At 31.2% G+C, this 21,264-nt stretch overlaps 1 protein-coding gene across 4 annotated transcripts in view; it reads left to right on the forward strand.

The window, feature by feature from the left end:
• The window catches only part of LOC124357394, a 98,157-nt gene that overhangs the window by 49,572 nt on the left and 27,321 nt on the right, over window positions 1–21,264 (forward strand). For 2 of the 4 annotated variants that reach the window (XM_046809151.1, XM_046809152.1), the window contains exons 8-10: window positions 5,515–7,546; window positions 18,270–18,405; window positions 18,954–19,061. In XM_046809151.1, the coding sequence (XP_046665107.1) occupies window positions 5,515–7,546; window positions 18,270–18,405; window positions 18,954–19,061 (2,276 nt within the window). The remainder of the gene's footprint in view (window positions 1–5,514; window positions 7,547–18,269; window positions 18,406–18,953; window positions 19,062–21,264) is intronic. The other 2 variants (XM_046809153.1, XM_046809154.1) reach the window with 2 other exon arrangements.

Consider the following 21,264-nt stretch of genomic DNA (forward strand, 5'->3'; position numbering starts at 1 on the left):
TTTTTAATGTTTACCATTGTTGCTTTGTCTTGGGCTTATCCAATCAATTCGTAGATTTTCAGGGCCTAGGTAGCAGATTCTCCGTCATAATAGTCAATAGGTTTGTTTATTTTACTTTTATTCTTCTATGCATATTTTTAGTGTAAATGGATTTCTTGTGTATTTATCTGGTTTAGACTTTTAAATTAGTTATTGAAAACTAAAGATTAAACATTTTTGCCAGCTAAATAAAAAAAGATAATATTGGTCAACTGCAATTCATTAACAGTTAGTCATCTGTATAAACTAATTGTTAGTCATCAATGTATAAACAAAGTTAGTTTTTAACATTGTTTGACCAAGTTGTGTAGAACAAATTATGCAAATAGCCAATAAAAAAAACCAAAGGTCCCCCATGAATTTATTTTAATTTATTTAAACAATTTAGTAAAAATATGGGTATCGAGTAAATTACAGAACAATAATTGATGTCACTAAGAATTTACTAATAACATTTTAAAAGTATCAAGACATTAGTAAGAGAGGATATTTATTCCCACTTTTGTAACTTTAACAAACAGTAAAAATTAAAAAAAATTTAATTACTTAAAGCATACATTTCTGTATTTTTATTTGTTTCAAAGATACTAGAAATAGTATAATAATAATATTGATATTTAGCAGGAAATTATTGGAAAATTTGCAAAACATGAGGTATGATAAAAAAAAATACGGCGAATGAAATTTTATAGCGGCAACTACTGATGCTACATCCATTTGAGATAATTTGCTTAGTAGTGTGCCTGTTGAGACAGGCAGTAACAAGTTTCAACATGCTGGAGCTTGTAGTTGACTGTCAGAGCCGCTAGAGTGAGGTTGTGTTTATTTTGTCTGTTGCGCATCATGGATTTCAAAGAACGCATTAACATTAAGTTTTGTTTTAAGCTGCAAAAGAATATCAAAGAAGCTCACGAAAAGTTAAAATCTGTGTATGGAGATAACATGGTAACTCAGAAGACTTAAAGTGGTATGACCGATTTAAAAGTGGAAATGAGACGGTTGAAGACAAGCAGCATTTGGGACATCCATTATCCTCAAAAACAGACGACAATGTGCAAAAAGTAAAAACAATGGTTTGTTCAAACTGGTGTATTACTATTCGGGAGCTATTGAAGGATCTTAACATCTTGTACAGTTCCGTTCAAAACATTTTAATTTTAACAAATAATTTGCGAATGAGAAGAGTGAGTGCATTCCTATAATTTTTAGTGATGAACAGAAGGAAAATTGTGCATCAGTCTGAACAGAGTTGAAGGATCATCTTCAAGCAGGCCCGGACTACATGGCCAAAATTGTAACTGGAGATGAAACAGGGTAGCCACCCAACCGGGAATAAGCCGGGAATTTTTCTGAGAACCGGGAAAATTACAAAAACAATTCTTCCATCTCCAATCAAATCAAGAATTTATTAATCTTGAAACATTATATTATACGCAACGTGGGTCATAAAATTATGAATTTAGATCGACATATGTTCACAACCTTCATCTGAGGATTGCCTCCAATAGTGTAGTGGGATTTATTTTTGTTAGTTCTACTCCTGTGCTGTGGCAAGCACCCTCCTCCAACACGTACCAATGCATTGGAAAATTTAAAAATCGGCTGACCGTTCCAGACTTCAGCACTAAACGAGTGGTACGCATTAAGTGGCAGAGCGGTAGTGACGGGTTATATGTATTTAAGTATGATTCAGACGTCACAGTGGGGCTATAAACAGGCTTAATAGTTTGGTTTGTTGAATATTATATGTGTGATGGTTTGACATACCCAGTTTTTTTAGTACACCAGAATTTCAGTTGGATTTTTACCAGACCTGAGAAGATACCTTTTGGAGAAGTAAATAGTGGGTAAGGAATAACAAGTAACGCCAAGAAATGCGCGTTTGCATCCGATATATGACCGAATGAACCGAGAAACATTTATTGTCTAGAATTGGTTGCGGGTAAGTGGCATCGTGTGGTACTGCCCTGCCGCTCATGTCTGTTGTGAGTGTTCTCCTTATGTACAACCCATGTAACTTTTAAGTCGCTACTTACCACTCGTATCGCGGCCGAGACCTCGGTTGTTCTATGAACGACACGTTTCTATTGGTCATCAAATTACATAGATTAAAACAAAGAAAGTGATGTTATATTTTGATATCACGGTTACATCCAAACCTCGACTGAACTGGATTTACACCTGCAAAAATTGCAATTTTTGTGTTCAGCTGTAAAAATTGTGTCTCAAGGCGTGCAAGAATTCTTGCGAGCTCTGCCGCAACCAGCGTCGGACAGTTGTTTGCAAGAACTGGAGGTTAGACTCGACTATTAAAATTTAAATTATAAACATTGCCGAGACATCACTGCCGTGGTAAACAGACTTCGTATTGACTCCCGAAACAACCAGCGATACAACTGTAGCAAGTACTTGCGACAGTGCACGTGAGTAAAATTGTGTATCTTGTTCACATTATATGACTTTAGTTGTGCAAATTCTCTCACAGCTTAACTTAGCAGTGTAAACGTCGCTTATGTTGTCGCCAGTCTACAGACTGCAGATAGTCTGCAAGAGCCATGGTACATTCATGGGACTCTTAACCAGGGCTACCACCAACGATGAAACTCTGGAAAGCCGTGCAACTACGCATGAATCCGGGATATGCATGAATTTTTATAGTGTCCCTGTAAGTTTTAGTAGGGATGGATCGTTTGAAATACTTGATGCCGGGCCATTTTTACTCGATTCCGATACTAACAGAAGTGCTTAAACATGCTTGAAAATCATGATTTCACAATATACTACTCATGTGGGGAAGCTGAATCTCAAATCCCCCAAACAAATCTGTTCCCGGATGACTACTGATCAGCAGTACGCAAATTACCAATTGCGAAAACGTTGTACTTTTCGTATGAAAAATGTAGATAGACAACTAAAGTAACAAAGTACTGTAGTTTAAAAAGTAATATTTTAGCCATAATTAATATTTAATATATTTATTTAGGCGCATCGTTGAGAGTCTGCTCCGTCTATTTGTGGATTAAAACGATCGGCAGTATGCAAATTACTGATTGTTGAAATGATTTTTTGTAATTCTTTGTGTATAAAACTATTTAGAAACATATAGTAACAAAATACTGGGATGTATTTAAATTGATGTTCATTCGTATTTCTATGTCTATATTTGTCAACGCCATCTTGTCACTTGGTTCTATGCGCTGACGTTAGCTGCTCAGCGGAAAATGGGCGATTGCTAATTTTAATTTTAAGTATATGTCATACTTTGTGTTGTACATAGATAGATTCTCTATAAATTTAAATATATCCATACATTTTTATGTACATGGAATATATTCTGGAAGCTCATTTTACTAGCTACTATTTCTATAATTTAAAAGGAGAATCTCTGCAAATTACTTTGAAATAGTGTGGTATTCTTAGTCTTGCTCCCCCCCTCCACCTAAAAAAGAATAAATAAATTAAGTAGAGTTCAGATGAAAGTATTTGATGAAGTATCAGATGGACCGATTGTGTGTACCAGTGAAATCATTGTCTTGTACCGAAAGTTCATTCACGCAGACCTCTGACCTGCAATGCTAGACTGCAGTCTGTCCCACGGTAGTGCTGTGTTGGTGTTTATTTGTTATCTTTGTTTATTATGTATTGGGTCTATGTATCTTCCAAACATCACAAAAAGGAAAATTAATAGGTATACACAGTGTTTTGTCAACACATTGAAAGACACAGATAAAAACTAAGGAGCTTAAAAAGATGACAGCGTTAAATCGTCACCGAATTACTCTCATATCGCTAGTGACAAAATGCTAGAGCACCACAGCTTTGTGGTATTTCTTGCAAATAAAGCTGGTGACGATAAACCGTCACCGTTGAACTCTGCGAAAGGGTTAAAAACAGTATTACAGTGGTTTATTTGGTTTCAAAATATACTAGAGAATCGGAAATTTTCGGCGGGGAAACCGGGAACAACCTTGGCCAACCTGTGAAAGTTATGTATATGACCCAGAGGCCAAAATTCAGAGTTCCCAGTGGGAACAGAGTTAAAAGTTGGAACATTAAAGGTCTTGCTCATTTTTTCATATAGTGAGGGCAAAGTGAGATCAGATTTCGTTCCAAGGAAAATAATCGTGAACTCTGAGTTTTATGATTGCTTACTGCAACATTTGCGAAATGACATACAAAGAAAGAGACTAGAAACATGGGCGAATGGCTGTCTTCTTCATCACGACAAAGTGCTGTGTCACACCTCACTTCTCATTCGTGAGTTTTTTGGCCAGAAAAAGTGTTCCTGTATGTTCACATCTGCCATACTTACCCGATTTAGTACCATGCTTTTGGCTCTCCCCAAAAATTAAAACTGCTTAAAGGAAAGTGTTGACACCATTTCTGATATTGAGAGGGCCACGACGAAAGAAGCCTTCCAGAAATGTTTCAAGTCATGGATTAAATGATAGAATAAGAGCATTGCTATCTAAGGACATTAATTTGAAGGAGATTAAATCAAATTTCATGTAACTTTATATTATTTTTTAAATAATGAATCATTCACTGTATTTTTTGGAATGATTCATGTTGGAGATGTGTGACTAGTAACAAATCTCAGTTTTGTCTTTATTGCATAATAATTAAGAGAATCTGCTTATTCATTGTCTTTATCAGCATATGCTTTACATAAAAATATGGTTCAACTGTTGCATTGCATACCAGCACCTCTTACTCACTGTATTTCTTTATTGTGTATCTTCTTGGGCAGTTAACTTCCATTAAAAGGTTTTTTGTCATCCAGTTTTTAGGTTGTTATACCTTACTTCAAAGTTGGTCTTTAATTGTTGCAATTATTAAAGTTTATTTAAATTCTTAAAATATTTAAAACAAATTATTCCTGTTGAATAGTACATATTTTATTTCTTTGCTCAGAATAATTCAGTGATTCTAAAATATTTACTGGATCACAGCACTTAACATTGAAGTAGGAGAGTGCTTGAAAGCTAATAAGTTGATAGGAAGGAAACTTTAAAATAATACAATTAGGCAAGGTTCATTTCGTGCAGCTAGCCATGACTTGCACTTGGCATCGAGATAAAAAAGATTAACAATGGAGTTTTCCTCTGTTCAACGCCTATTTCCACATGGAACAAGCATAAAGTGCTGAATGACTTTTCAGAACTACAATCTTTCAAAATTCACACATGATCTGGATTATTAATAATTCACTGAAATTTTTTAAAGTTTTCAGGCGTATTATTGTAGAATAGTATACAAATAAAGATTCAAATAATATCATGCAAACAAAATGTTGAATAGTATAAAAATGTTAAAATAAGATAAGAACAAAATATAAGATTATTAATTTATATGCAACTATTATTAATATAGTGTTTTTGGTATATGTATCAAATATTGGTTGTGTATGTGCCAAAATATAATTTGACAATTAAAACTTAAATATTTATTGACATTTTTATGTAATCCTTTCAGGAAAGACACAAAGTGGTAACACCAGCAGACTCCACAGAAGAGATTCCTCCAGTCCGAATTGCACCTGTCAGCTCGCAGTTAATCAATGCGGCATTGTCATTTGGTCGGAATGTGCGTGATCCCAGAATCCGACAGATGTCATCACGATTAGAGTCCCAGCTCATCTCTACGGTTGCCCAGTCAGCACCCACACCCCCTCATCCCTCATCTACCACTACTCACCCCCCTCCACCTACATTACCAGCACCGGAGAACAAGATCGATTTAAAATTGAGAAAAGATAAAAAATCTAACAGTCATCAACATAAAGAAAGGTCATTTAGGTCAGAAGAGGAGAACAAACATAATAGGTTATCGAGTAGAAGCAGCGATAAATCTTCAACTAAACAACATGAGAAATTGGATAAAACTTCACCCTCAAAACGATCTGAAAGAAAGAATGAAAAAAAATTAAAAGTTGAGGATTTATTCTCCTCTCCAAGATCAAAGTCTCCATTGCAAGTGAAAAGTCTTCATTCTCTATCAAAGTCACATTCAAAACGGGACCAAACTAATCTTACAGATACTGTTGAACCATCTTCATCTACATCTCATTTGGAAAGAGTTTCAAAAATTGAGTCTAGTCCAAAAAGAACAAAATATCATGACAACTGGCAAGGTGTACAGAGCAGTGATAATAGTAGTGACGGATGTTTGTCAAAACAAACCCAAAAATTATCTTTAGATGTTGCAAAAGCTCAAAACATAAAACAATCTGAATCACCGAAAGTCAGTGTTTCACCTGAAGCATTAGATAATAGTGCTGAAATGCTTGATGAAGATATAGAAAAAATTGTGAAACATCCAGATATTGTTTCAAAAATAAATAAAGTAGCAGAGGTGGAAAATATTGATGAATCACATGAATCTTCAAAGTCTTCTGATGATAGTATAGATGGGAAATTTGATGAAATCATTAAAAATCCAACAAAAACATCAAAGTTTGAAAAACTAAACAAAATCAACGACGAAAAAATGACAGGAATTGCAATCACCTCAGGAGCACACAATAATGAAAAAACAAAACAATCGAAAGAAATATGCAGTACATCCACTTTAAACAACCCAATTGACAGTTCGCAAAGGATTCCTTATGTGGATCAAAATAAAATAGAACTGCAAAGAACAGAGAATCTGTCTATATCAGGGCAAGTTAAAAATACGGATTCTGAGGAACAAAATCTGGCTCAGAGTACAAATGACCCTGCAGTAAATAGTACTTCGTATGTTGATGAGAACATACAAACATCTGAACCATCAGTAAAGGAAGACTCTAAACGGTCAGAATTCCAGTTTTCTGATTTAACATCAGAACAAGCAGAAGTGTCTTCTACAGTTAACTCAGTTCCCGAGATACAACATTTAATGTCAAAAGAAGAAATTAACTCAGCTAAAGCTGAATTATCTGAAAGTGATAATTTAATTTTTACAAATAAAGATGAAACATATCACGTTAATTCTTCTAGTTTTGAAAAAACAACGGAAGAAACACAGTTCATACAAACATCTCAGTCACCACAAAATGATTTTGATCATTCTGAAGGAGTTGACACTTTACAAAAGTTGAGAAATCCTGATCAATTAATTCTTAGTCCCCGTAAAGTCCAAAGCCCAATAAGAAATATAGAACCAATGGAAATTATAGAAGAATCTAATGAAGATATCACTTCTCTTGTAGAGTTTCCTCTCTCGAAAAAATCAGACAAAAGAAGAGAATCTCCTGTACATCAAGAAAGAAAACTCCGTAAAGGAGACAAACCTAGTATCATGGAACAAATTATTGCTGATGCTGAAAAACATGATGCATCTCCTTCCCCTCCACCTCCTCCAATCATCAGTGACAAGTTCAAGGAAATCAAACAAAGTTCGTTGAGTCGTCTGCGGAGAGTTGGCCGGCCAAGAGAAGATCTTGCTGATGCAGAAAGTCCAGAACCAGCAGATGTCGATCTTCGGACTCAAATTCAGCCATCTACACTTCCAAAAGGTTCGCAAAGTAAGCTAAATTTGATATTATTGTTGGTTCTGATTTTTCAGAGTTGTTTAAAATTAATTGTCCAACCACACTTTATTAAATACTTAATAATACATTGTTGTATTTATTTCTGTACTCTTAAATCTAGTAGTTAAATGTATTTCCCATTTTTTATTGGTAAAATCTATCAGTTATTAATTTATTATTCATGAATATTACCACCAAGATAAACTATGACACTTAGTCAATCTGAAATAAATAATTATAATACATTATTTTAACGACCCAAGTATTTTGAATGTAAAGAAATATCACTTATGATACGTATTATATATATATATTAATTTAGGTCTGGGTAAAGTAGATCATCGGATCATCCACTATTTAAATGAATCCAGTTTGTTCCTACAAAAATTCAATTTTAAATCCTACAGAGTGTTTTTATTGCGTTTATATTACTGTTATTTGTTCCGTATCTTTTAATAGTCCTATTATTTGTGACACGAACATCCGTGCTTTGCCAAGTTTTTGTTATGTACTATTATTGTTTTACGCCTATTACCAGTCCTGTTTTCGTGATACAAACGTTAGTGGTTTGTCAAGTTAGATGTTTATTTTGTACCACAATGTTAACGCCACTTCAAGTTCAGCTTAAATTTGTATTACAATAGTTTGCTCCTACGTTAAGAGCCTGGTTTGTGATACAAATATTTGTGCTTCATTAAGTTCTGTCTTTTTTCATATTATGATATTTTATCACCATCTATTAAGTTAATGGTTTTTTATTTTTGCTTTATTGGCTACACTTATTTGAGTTGCAACAATACAAACGTATCAATAACTAAAGTATGATTCTACATATACGCATTTATGAATCTGCTTGGTTGCTGATACAAGGAACTGGGATGGGGACAAGATTTATCCAAGTATAGTGAGTTTGTGTCAAGGGTAGTTAGTGGGAGAGTATATTATTGCTGTTCCAAGGTTGAAGTCACACTGTAATATTCAGAGTTATGGTGTTTCATACTTGGGGAATTAAATCTTCAATTATTGGAGTACGTTTGAAATCAATAATTGATTATTTATAGTATTATAATTAAATTTATTTAGTTTGTGTTCAGATCTGATCGGAATACAAGTTTGTTCCTGGATCTGCCCATCCCAATCATAGTAGAATTTAAAACTACAGAATATTTCTAGAATATCTTAACAGCTTCAAACATACATAAAACTTTCGATTTCCTATTAAAAATACAGAATTACAACCAAAATATAGGCAATTTTCTCAAGTTTTGTGACAAGGAGTTGCAATATGGAAATTAACTTAATTTCAATATGTGTCCAATGTACACACAGCCTATATTTCAGTTCAACACAAAGTAATAATTTGATCATGGATTTCAGAAAACGTACTTCTGATTCTATCTCTCAGTTCTTTGCCATTAACCTTACTGGCATACATCCAATGCTTGACACAACCCCAACAAAAAAAAAATTGCAGGGGACCTACGAGGCCCATCAATGCCAATCCAAACAATTTCAAACACACTGCAATTGAGCACAGTCCTGTTGAAAAATTACATTTGGCTGCAAATCTTATAGTTTGGGAAGAGCAAAGTTCTCTAACACATTATTGTAAATGGAGAATTTAAATTCTACATTTATTCTACTGATTGTCTTTTTTCAAAATAATGAAGGGCCAGTTTATTTTTATTGGGAGACATTCCTCACCAAACATTGAATTTTTCACTAAACCTGGTGTGCTCTTCACAATGTGGGTTCTCAGTCCCTCATATCCCAACATTTTGCTTGTTTATTTTACCTGATAAATGAAAAGTTGCCTCTTCAGAGAAAAATATTTGTAGATAATTATCATCATGGTTACAGTTACAGCCGTCTTTTTGAAGAATCCATGGGGGGTAATCTTTTTTCAAATTTGTAGTTTGTGTACACAGAATTTTAAGAATTTAATAATTTTGTATATAGTTAAGTGTTTCATGTTTTAGCCATGTGCTACACATTTTGTGGATTTTTTGGACTGTTTGTAAATGTCTGTTTGTTGCTGCACATCATTGCTGGCATGGATACGACCATTACCTTTCTTGTTGTGCACACTGTCAACGTTCATACATTTTTAATACAAAGCCGTAATTGAAGGTCTTAAATGAGAATAAATATTATATCTCATTCAAAATCTCTGCTGAATAGCAACTTCAGCATTTGTTTCAATAAACCACTCCACACTGTACTTTAACACGAGCAACTCTATTGTGATTCTAATGAGACTTCAATTATTTCTTTTTGTTTACCAGGCAACAATATAAATCGATCAGCTTATTGAACTAAACCTTTTGAACCATTCTTTCATGTTGACATTTCATTCTTTCATATATATATATATATATATATATATATATATATATATATATACAAATCATAAAACATGGATGGGAGAATGTTGAAGTTGTAAATTTTTGTTAGAACATCCTGTATTTTCCTTATATTACAAAATTTACATTGGAGAGATAATATTTCCCTACTGAATATAGAACACACTTTGTACTCATCTTGTTACAATTTGTGTTTTCATTTTTTTTTTATTTATTTAAATAATAATTGATGCCAGACAAAAAAAGCAATGACATCATATTTCAAAAACTTAATGTATACTCTCAACAGTTAAAAATTTTGATAAAATCTCTTCCTTACTATGCTGTCTTGTCTTTTTATATTTTAGTTTTAATTGAATATTTTGTAGTTGGCAAAATACTTTCCAAAGAAGACTAATGTTGTATACAGGTTTATGTCACTGTCCTAAGCACCATGGAAATTATTATTTTTTTTTTTTATTGTAAGCTATGGTTGTGTTGTTTTTAAGAGTTGCAAGAATCCTTCAATCTGATTCATACTCATTCTTGATCAGTAATAAATCAACACCCTTATGTTTTGTTTCATTTATTGCGTTTTTACAGTTTAGTTCTCTTAATATGTTAGCTGTTTAGTGTACTATATGCAGTGAAATCAAATTCGAATATCGATAAACATATAATCGAAATATATAAAGAAAGAACCAGAGATAAAAAAATAATAAAAATATAAAAGTAAGAGAGAGAATCTAATTACAAAAATTCATGCTTTGATTCATAAAGCCCTTTTTCACTTTACCAGTTCTTGGCAGTAGAACAGAATCCAAGAAACATAAAAAATTAAAATTGCTATCAAGAGTTGTTAAAACAATTATTCCACTCATTGCAACATTTTGAACCATTTAAATTCCAGCATTTAACAAAGGAAAGTATCATTGAATTTACGTAGCGATAGAAATTTTAGTGCTGAACTTTCAATTATCAGTGTAACATGTTAACCACTCATCTAACCTGGCAGATGAATTGACATACATGATACTTATTACTTATGTCAGTGAGAAGAAAGAAGGTTCACTGAACAAGTAGCCAGCCAGTAGATTGCTGTATTTGTGGGTTATATATTGCTAGAAGTAATGGGTTATACTTAAGTTTCCAAGATTAAATTTGCATGACTCAAGAAGATATAAGTTTGGATGTTAGAATTGGAAGCAAACTACAGCAATGAAGTGTTTTTAGACTCAACTTCATAAACTATAAGGTCACTGGGAAGTGAGTAAATTGGTTATTAAAGTGAGTAGAATAGAATTTTTCTTTTAAACTAAGAATTAAAACTGAGGAAATAACATTCAATTGAAACTATAGTACTCAGGGTACAATTTACATATGTACTCCCAAGAAATAGTACAAACTGAATAAAAATAAAATAATATACTAAATTTTATTTTTGGCAACAAGAAATATTGTAGTGTAAAAAAGAAAAAAACCGTTTTACCTTAATAAAGAGGAGTTGGTTTATCGAGCCAGAAAAAAAAACATATATCTGGCTTCTTAGTGAATTTTTCTATAGCATGCACAGAAAATCAGATTAAACCAAATATGTGGTAGAGTTATTTCCTAGTGAAGAGTTATTTAGTTTCCTAGTTATGAAGTTATTTTCCTCATACTTTTCTTTTTTAAAACCTTACTGTTAAAATTTGCCTATTTTATGAATGGGTCTTATTGGAAAGATGCCAACAAAATTTATGCAAGAAAATCCTCTGGAAGTTTTCATAGTTATGGATTCTTTTTGATGAGGAAGTATAGATATACAGAGGAAGCCATCCTGCCCTTTTAAGGGACTATTCGTATTGTTGCCATCTTGTGTATAATGGTTTTTTTGTTGTATGTTTAACTTTTCAAGTAGACTTGTCCTTATTACATGTATTTAGCCTACTTTGATTAATTGTGAGTAGCAGGGCTAGAAGTATATGGCTCTAATGTGTGCTGGAGTAAAACTTTATATATGGTTTAACATTTAAAATTAATTATGAGCAGTTTGATATCTTTTTTTACTGTTTCTGATTAATGGTAGAAAATAGTTCACAGTGAAGTTATGTAAAGCTTTTCTTTAAATCATCTCTCATTTACCTCTTATTAAATTAGTTCTTTAAATCACTACTTTATTATGATTATTCTACATTAAAAAGTAGAAAGCTGGAGTTCAACTAGCAAATAAAGCGACGTTTATTGAAAGTAAAGTTTATGGATTTGGTAAGTATTTGTAGTAGAAACAATCACCATCATGAATGTTAAAACAAATAACCAACAGATAATGACAAAAATAATAACAGCCAATACCAATTCTACCAGTCTCTAGTATATATACTAAAAGATTGTTTTTGAATTGACTTCTTTTTTCGAAGCTCGACAGGAAGCAAAATGAAGATGCTGAAGATCAGCAGTTCGGTTTCAGAACAGGAAGATAGAATAAAGTGAGCAGTGAAGTGGATTATAATGAAATGAGCGCACTTAAAGATTTCACTTTGGAAACGAATTCGAGAAGTTAAAACAAACGAATGATTAGTGTCTGTGTTTCGAAAAAATCCCTTTAATGTGTTTCTCATGAAATACTACTCCATAGACTTTAGTACTTTGATGTATGAGAGTACCATTCCAGTGGGCTCACACCCGAGAAGAATTAAAATCACCAAGGAGTCCTCCAGGACCAGGTTCTTCTAGATAAGTGTAAACAGCATTAAGATATCGCTCATATAAAATCACCAAGGAGTCCTCCAGGACCAGGTTCTTCTAGATAAGTGTAAACAGCATTAAGATATCGCTCATATAAAATCACCAAGGAGTCCTCCAGGACCAGGTTCTTCTAGATAAGTGTAAACAGCATTAAGATATCGCTCATATAAAATCACCAAGGAGTCCTCCAGGACCAGGTTCTTCTAGATAAGTGTAAACAGCATTAAGATATCGCTCATATAAAATCACCAAGGAGTCCTCCAGGACCAGGTTCTTCTAGATAAGTGTAAACAGCATTAAGATATCGCTCATATAAAAGAAAATCATTGAATAAATCAATGATATGGCTGTGTTTCCTTGCAGTATATCTTTTGTCTTTTTTGAAAATTCAATCTTTCACAAATTTAAACTGTGTTAAAAAAATGTTTGGTAAAAAATCTTAAAACCAATCTCATTGATACAAATTACAGTAATTTTTCATTGGGTCCAAGAATTTCAGACTCACCTGAAATGATTCAATTCAAAGTATTACAAATTATTTAATCCGCTTATACAAATATATATATATATATATATATATATATATATATATATATATATTTAATATCTTTATTAGTAATGAAATAAATATTTTAAATAACTTTAATGTATTTTTAATATATTTTATATTTATTTTTGAAATCATCCCAGTCGAATGGCACAACATTCCTTCAGATGAGTATGAGAGCACCTTCCAAAGTCTTATGAGATGTATGAGAGGAGAAATGTAGGTAGAACACTGCCTAGTTTCACTTTTCAGAGGATAGACATGATTTTGTCTTTCTTAGGAAGGGTAAACTTAATTTTAATTAACAATAACTAGAGCATCATGTAAATTATGCACACTTAATATCCTACTGATGTTCTTGTGTTTGAGCAAAAATCTGTTTAACACACTAATATTGTGCAACAAACTTGTAGCAATAATAATAACTTCCTAAACAAATATAATTAAGGGTTTAAATTCTTGTGATTCTAGAAGTTTCTTGTAAACACAGTCTCAGTGAAATACCAGTTAAAACTCTCAGTAAAACACATTTTGAAAAATCTTGTAAAAATATTAAAATTGTGTTGAGTTACAGAACAAATGAACCAGTGAGTCTGAAATATGTGTAACGATGATAATAATAATATTGTATTGTTCTTCATTCTCATTCTATATAAGTTTAATTGTGGAATATTTGAGTGTGTATTTCAAGAACAGAGTGTTCCTACACAGTCTTTATTATTAAGAAATGTAAATTTTATGTAAAGTATAGAAGATAAATTAAAATAATCTTTCCTGCTTAATAGAAAGAGTAGACAGAGTTTGTAACTGCAATATTAATATGGTTTAAGTACATTTGTACGAAAACAGTTTTCTCTAGACCTATACAGAGTTGTGATATTTTTAAACAATTGAAATACCTCCGTATTGGATCCAAGATGTCTAATGTACTTAAGTCTGGATTTATAAGATCAATTTTTGTTCCAAGTTTTAAGGTATTTGGACCTTTTTTGTAAAAGTTATTGTTTCCATAATCTGCTTTATATGTAAGATGTCCATTTTAATTGTGCTACCATTGGTATCTCAAAATTGATTAAATTTACATAAACGTTTAAATGAGGGACTTTGCCTATTGTTAGCCACAATTAAAAATATCAATTTTTCAAGTAATTTTCCAATTTTATAGTTAACTTTAAAATTTTATATAGTACACTAAATATTTTCTTCTTATTTTGGTTATAAAACAAAATGTTTGTTTTTATTCTTGGAAATGTTTTAAACTTACTAGTTAGTCTACTAAAGTTTAAAAAATTATCATGTTTTGACATGTTTAACCATTATTGGACGCCACTGCCAGAGGCTGGTACTACCCTAAAGCGCCAAGATCTATTTGTACAATGTTGCAATATTTTATGTTTCACTCTGTTCTGCTCCTATTTTAATGTAAATTTATAATTTCTTTTGTGTTTCAGAGCTTTTTAGATTGGCTATTGATTAGTGTAAATTACGGAAGTAATTATTATGAAAAAGAAATTGGCATAAAATAATCACTTTATACAGAAAAATCTGTATAAAAGAATATTTTTACCCATAAAAAATATTTTAAAATTAATAAAGTGGTTAAATCTTATATATTGATTATGAAATTACAAAATGTTCTTTTTAAAAATAGATTGACAAGGAATTTTTATGATAAGCGTTAATTATAAAAGGAGAGTTAAATAACTAAAATCAAACATCTGTATCAAGGTCATTAGTGATACCAACTTTAAAATTTATAAAGGTAATTCATGTCAAAACAAACAAATCAGCTTGTAAATAAATTTTAAAACAATTTCTTTCTAAATGACTGATTGATTGGAAGTTTGCAGTTTTAGACTTAAACTCAGCGGGATGTGGGCTGTTTTCGCATGAATCTCAGTGGTTTAATTAATTGGATGTTGGCATCCAAAGTTCAAACTTAATAAAAGAGATTAATAACTTTTTGGAAGAGAATCTTAAATGGTCAAGAGTAGTGCATGAAATTAAAGATCTCTGTTAAGAGAACACAATTCCGCAAATACGACCCCAAACTGTTCAACCAATACAAAATGGCAGCAGTTTAAAGTTGCAAACGTGATCTTGTTGAAAATAGCTTTGTTGTCAACATTTTAATCACCAACAGTTGTAAAACTGTGACAGTCAATACTGGATATAAGGATGTATATACCATCCTAAGAAATCTTGTAATATAATTTTTAATAGAAAAATTAATAAAAAATAATTTTTTTGCATATATTGTTTCTTATATATATATATATATATATATATATATATATATATATATATATATATATTTAGGGCTAAATACAACTTTTATAGATCATTTTGAAATATCTTTACACATTAAATTTGATTTTAATTACAAATTTGTATCCACGACAACAAAAATATGATTAAATCAATGTACTAAGACTGTTCTGGTAAATATTTCAAAAGAGTTTTACCTGTTTAACTTGGCCTTGTAAATTAAAACAGATGGAAAGTTATTAGTTGTTTGGTCAATCAACATGAGAGTTTCTCCATCTGACTTCAGTATCGTGAAGATAAATTACATGTGAAATATTAAAACAATGAAGAAATGTCTAAGTGTATTTTCATGTTTAAAATGTTTTTAACATTTCTTTCATCTAATAAACATTAATGTTCACTGTCTAACTGAACGGGAATTTGATGAAACTGTGGAGGAAGTTATGTCAGAACAATGTCAATCACACAAAAATAGGAAAGTGTTATGGGATATTAAAGCTAACTAAGTGTTAATTTAAAAAAAAACACACACACACACACTATTTATAAAAACTGGCACAATGAATTGAGTCTCCAGTTTAGATATAACAAAATTCTTTATGTTATGTATAAAACTGGTGATATCAAGCAACATAGCTTCACTATCATAATAGTTGAAATATAGAATTCAAGAATATACTAGTAAATAGTTAAGTTTCCAGAGTTTAAGCAACATTTTTAATACAAATATTCATTGAAGGGAACATTTCACTTGTGGTTGGCATCGCTGCTCGCAAAAACGTCAAAAAGTCTGCCACTACTTTCATTTACTGGTCTTGAACCTGCTGGTTGTTTCAGACAAAGGTCTGTTTTTAATATGATTCATTGAGTTTTGAAAATTTGTTATTAAGAGTTGCAAGGCTCTCCGGTTTTTTACTTAAAATTATCTGTATTTTGTGAGATCCTGATGCAATGTGGAGAAGATGCAAGGGAAATAACATCTGTAAATAAATAGCATATGTGTTTTAATGAGGGTCGCAATGAAAAATGAACTTGGGAGTGTGTGTCCCTCCATTTTTGTCATAGATGACATTTTGAGAGATTTGTACAGATGTAAAATAATTTTTGATACTATTCCACTGAACCGTAATTTAATCAATTTTGAATTTTGTGTGGGAGTGTTTACAGAACTCTTCTTGGTGTTTTAACTTGCATTTTTCTACACATGATTCTGAACATTTTTATCCATGATAAAAATAGTCAAAATAATCAATCATATTGTTCTAAATACTGGAATTTAAAATCAAACAAATTAAAATAGGCCTTTGTCAGAGAAGATTGACAGATACTTTTTTTCTGCTCACTTAAGACAAGAAGTTACTCTCATTGCACTTAGTTCTAAAAGGACCTTTGCACTTGCTTCTGAAGTGATAGAACTTCCACTATGGGTAAGGTTGGAGGTTGGGTCGACCTCCTGTCGAGATCTCATGAGTAGGGATAGCGTGCTCTATACCTCAATCATGTCACATTAGAAGAATGTTTTTTTTCCAACCTATGTCAGTCAAAGCAGGTAAGGAAAGGTACTCCCTTATGTTTAGGCTAGGAACAGCCTTTAACACTAAGGGAGTGCTACCCTTTACCAACAGTTATGCTCCGCAATAGACTAGACCTATCGATCTACCCTTTTATCCCAATCTGTCACTCCTGGATATATGTGGGATTACTCAGATTGTGTGATAATCTGTTTTTTTGCCGTAACTAGTTCAACTGGAAGGTATGAAGCAGCTAGAAATTAGCTCTACTGGGTGTAGCTTTTAACATTAGTTATGGGAAGAACCAGATGGCTCAACAGTTTCCTGCCAACTATAGGATGAGAATTACCCCTTCATAGTACCATAGTTTTAATACAGGCGACAATTCCCATCTCTACAACATAAATTTGATCATACAAAATTCCTTTTCAGATTGATAAGTGCTGATAACTACTGCTAATGTGAAAGTGTTAACTTTGTATAATAGAGCTATATTAGAGTTCACATATAACACGTTCACTACCAGAGGTTACAGTAATATTGTATGGTGACACACTAATTATTTGTGTTGTGCTTGGTAGCAAAAGTGTATTACAGCACGATGACAAAGCTGAGTATTTGTGGTACATTACTTATTAGAAATGTACCACAAATAAGTAGAAGATACTGCACTCCATTCTGATCCACACCAGCTTTTTATATTCTTCATGGATATTTTTAATAATGGCATTGGCTTTTTGTAACTCTCAAATCTTTTCACTTTTTAATTACATTTCTTTTAGACATGCCTGATCGTTATTCGTTATATGTGATGAAGTGAAATTGATCTAGTCATAAAATTATTTTACAAAAGTTATCTCTGAGTGATTAAACTCCAAAAACTTTTTTTCATAGAATCATATGAGGTATCTGATTTTTAAAATATAGTTCCAGATACTTATTTTTTCTTGTCTTTTTGAATATTTACATAATTATTTATAATTACCTTATGTATGTTTGTATTAAAATTAAAATAAAACACCTCCAAATATTCAACAACCAAAAATATGGTCGAGAAGAGTTTGTGGTTATGGTGCTAAAATAATAATGGCCATTAGTACATCCGGCTGAAAATTCGATTCATGGTTTTTGTTATTATTTTGAAGGTGTTATGAAAAATCTATGTTTAAAGAATGAAACACTGGTCAGTTTGAATTGTAATACAATAGCATTATTCTATAATAATAACACATTTGCTGTGTAGTGCGGAGAAAGAGTTACTGACAGTCAGTGAGTATGTCCTGGTTGGTCCCAATTTGTTAAATAATTAGTTGTTATTGCAGATGAGGTTTTAGGACTTGCAGACAAAGATGTGGACCTTCGCAACCTGCCAGTATCTCCAGCCAAGAAGAGACCTTCTATGGAGAAGCTTCTGGATATCCCTCCAGCTAAAAAATCCAAAGCAGAAGTTATGGATGAGTAAGTTTGACAAAAAGTTTCATACTAGAATTATCTGTAAGCATGGTTGAACTTTTATTTGCATGGGCTTTAATTAAACTTTTGGTATTCAATATTATTATTGTAATTACTATTAGAACTTAGATTTTGAACAGTTTAGTATATCATTATAAATATGTCTTTATCAGTAAAGTTGTTAATGATGTTTAAATGAACACTAAAACATCTGACTGATTTAACAATATAATGTGCTGAATATGGTAAAAATACACTGACTAAACAATTATTAAATAATAAAGGCATATTCAGACATTTATTACCTTCATATTTTATAATGTATGTTAAATTTGTTTTTAAAACATAATTTGTATCTTTCATATCTTCCTCAGTTACATCACTCATAACCATTGCCCTCCTTTTATAGAAACTATATAAAAGTTTTATCAATTACTTAGTGTCTACCATTCTTGTGAGTGTTGGTTTTTGTTTGTATATGCACTTTCAATGCTTCTAAAGCTGGTATTTTACTTCTAATTCCACAAGTTTACTGGTTCTCATGTTTTCTCAAGCTCTGCCAGAGAAGTGTACAAGGCTTCTGTTTGCAAGATTCGTTATTTTCCTGCCCGTCCGGATTCTACACATTGGTATAATAATTCTCGAATCTGTATATATAAAAGGTATATTCAATTTTTTTAATAAAAATCTAAAACAAATATTTTGTTTCTGTCTTTAAAAGTTATCTATGTCAAAACTTTATGTACTGTAAGCTGGAGAATTTTTGTTTGTTACTTTTTAATAACCAACTGGAACCAACAAATATATTTTTGTGAAATAAACCTAATCATTGAGTGTTTGGGACTTGGGAATTACTCGATCTCTGTCTTAAAATAAGCTGATGAATTATTCTCATCAGAAACTTATTAATAATAAAAATTGATTGTGAAGAAAACTAAACACTGTTTGGTATAATATGAATAAAATATGGAAGCAAAATTAAAAATTATAAAGAGGTTCAATATGCTGTTAATAAGTGCTATTTTACCTAATAACCATTAACTATTTTGTGTTCTTAAATTACATGTTTTTAATTATGCCTGATTGAAAATAATGACTGTTCCATTAACAAATGATGTAGCATTAATTAAAGAGTTTAAAATAAGTTACCTCATATAGTACATTTCAAAATAATTTCTGTTGGTTGAAATTTAATTATAATTTCTTCCAAATAATTTTGTATTTGTATTTTAAACATTCTAAATCATAAATCAGATTTTACATGATTTTTTATGTTTTAAAGAACTGCAAGAGGAATTATACAGGTATGCACATGGGTAAAAAGTGAAATCAATAAGTCCTGGAAACAGAAAACCATTCAATCTCAAAATCCTTGTTATAAATGTAAAACATATCAGTTATAAAATACTAATGTCTCATTAAATGGTTGTTCACAATATATATGCTATAAAATATAAAATGTTATTTGCATTATGCCATGTTCACAAGAAATATTGGTTTTATTGCTGGTGATTCAAAATGTACAAGCAGTGTAGCAGTTTGTTTTTCTATGTCAAGTTAGTAGTGAGTTACAACTTAATACACAGTGTCAAACAAGTTGAACACTTTTTCAATAAACTATGTCTACTTGTAAATACGTTCTTTTCATATTTGTATTTCTTTTATACCAAGGCTTTTTATTTCTGGTATTATTGTTTGTTTCTACATTTCCAAGTAATGCAGAGATAATCTAGAATAAGATTAATATGTTATAAATATTTTGTTATGAAATAATGAGGTAATGTGTGATTTTGTCTTTTTAAGTTAATTCAAAGAAAGTTATCTGATTAGTGCTAGCTAATTTAAAATATACATCTCATGAATATTAAGTAAACATTTTCAGAAAAAAAACCTTTTCATTAAATTATTGTTATGTTTCATATAATTTGTTGCTTGAATAACTTTCTGTGCTTATTAGAATTTTACTAAATTATAATAAGTACAGAAAGTTGAATATTTAATACTTTTTCATGTTAAATACAAATAAAAATCTTGAATATTTTCGTAGATCCTTTTATGTAAGTGCTACTGTAAGCTGTGGTAGCGTACGTATTTATAGAGTACAACGTCTTGTTCAGTAAAAGGTACAACAAAATGTTCACTATAAAAATCAGTCAATATTGATGTTCTTTTATTGTATACGTACATAACCCATAAATCGTTTTTTAGTTTTTAAACTGATAACTGGAAAAAAGTGTTTGAAAGCAGTATGCATATTCAAAATTTTGGTTGTCTGAAATAAGAGTGTTCTCATTAACTTCAGATAATTGCGTTCCTAGTGTACTTACAAATTCACATTTGCACTTATTGAAACAAGCTGATATTTGTGATGTACTAAAAATATTTGTTTAGTTACAAATCTATGAATAGACTTAATAATTTTGCTATAATATCTTTGTCTTAGATGTGCTATAAACTAGTGATTGATAACAGAAAATCTGTGTTGAACTATAAAGCATGTAAAGATGCCGCCTGGTATTCTTTGAAATGTATGCAAATTATATTGTATTAAAAACATTCAAGTATTAAAGGAATTTTAATAATCGTGATATGCAATTTCTGTGCATTATAAACAGTAATGCTAAAAAGACAATAATTATCTACAAGTACTGAGGAGTTACAGGAACATCATTCATTACAAGAACCAGTTCTTCCATAAACACCTTTACTTTGTGCTGATTACTTGTATGTTCTTTTCTTTGTTTCATGTGTGGTTGATTTTTTTAATTCAAAATTTGGTTTAACATTTGTGCATGTTCAAAATCAGATAGTTTTCAGCTAAAATGAAATGTTTTTACGTTTATTTATCAGTAGAGTGTTTGGGCT

Source organism: Homalodisca vitripennis, chromosome 3 (genome assembly GCF_021130785.1).
Source record: "Homalodisca vitripennis isolate AUS2020 chromosome 3, UT_GWSS_2.1, whole genome shotgun sequence".
NCBI classification, from domain to species: domain Eukaryota; kingdom Metazoa; phylum Arthropoda; class Insecta; order Hemiptera; family Cicadellidae; genus Homalodisca; species Homalodisca vitripennis.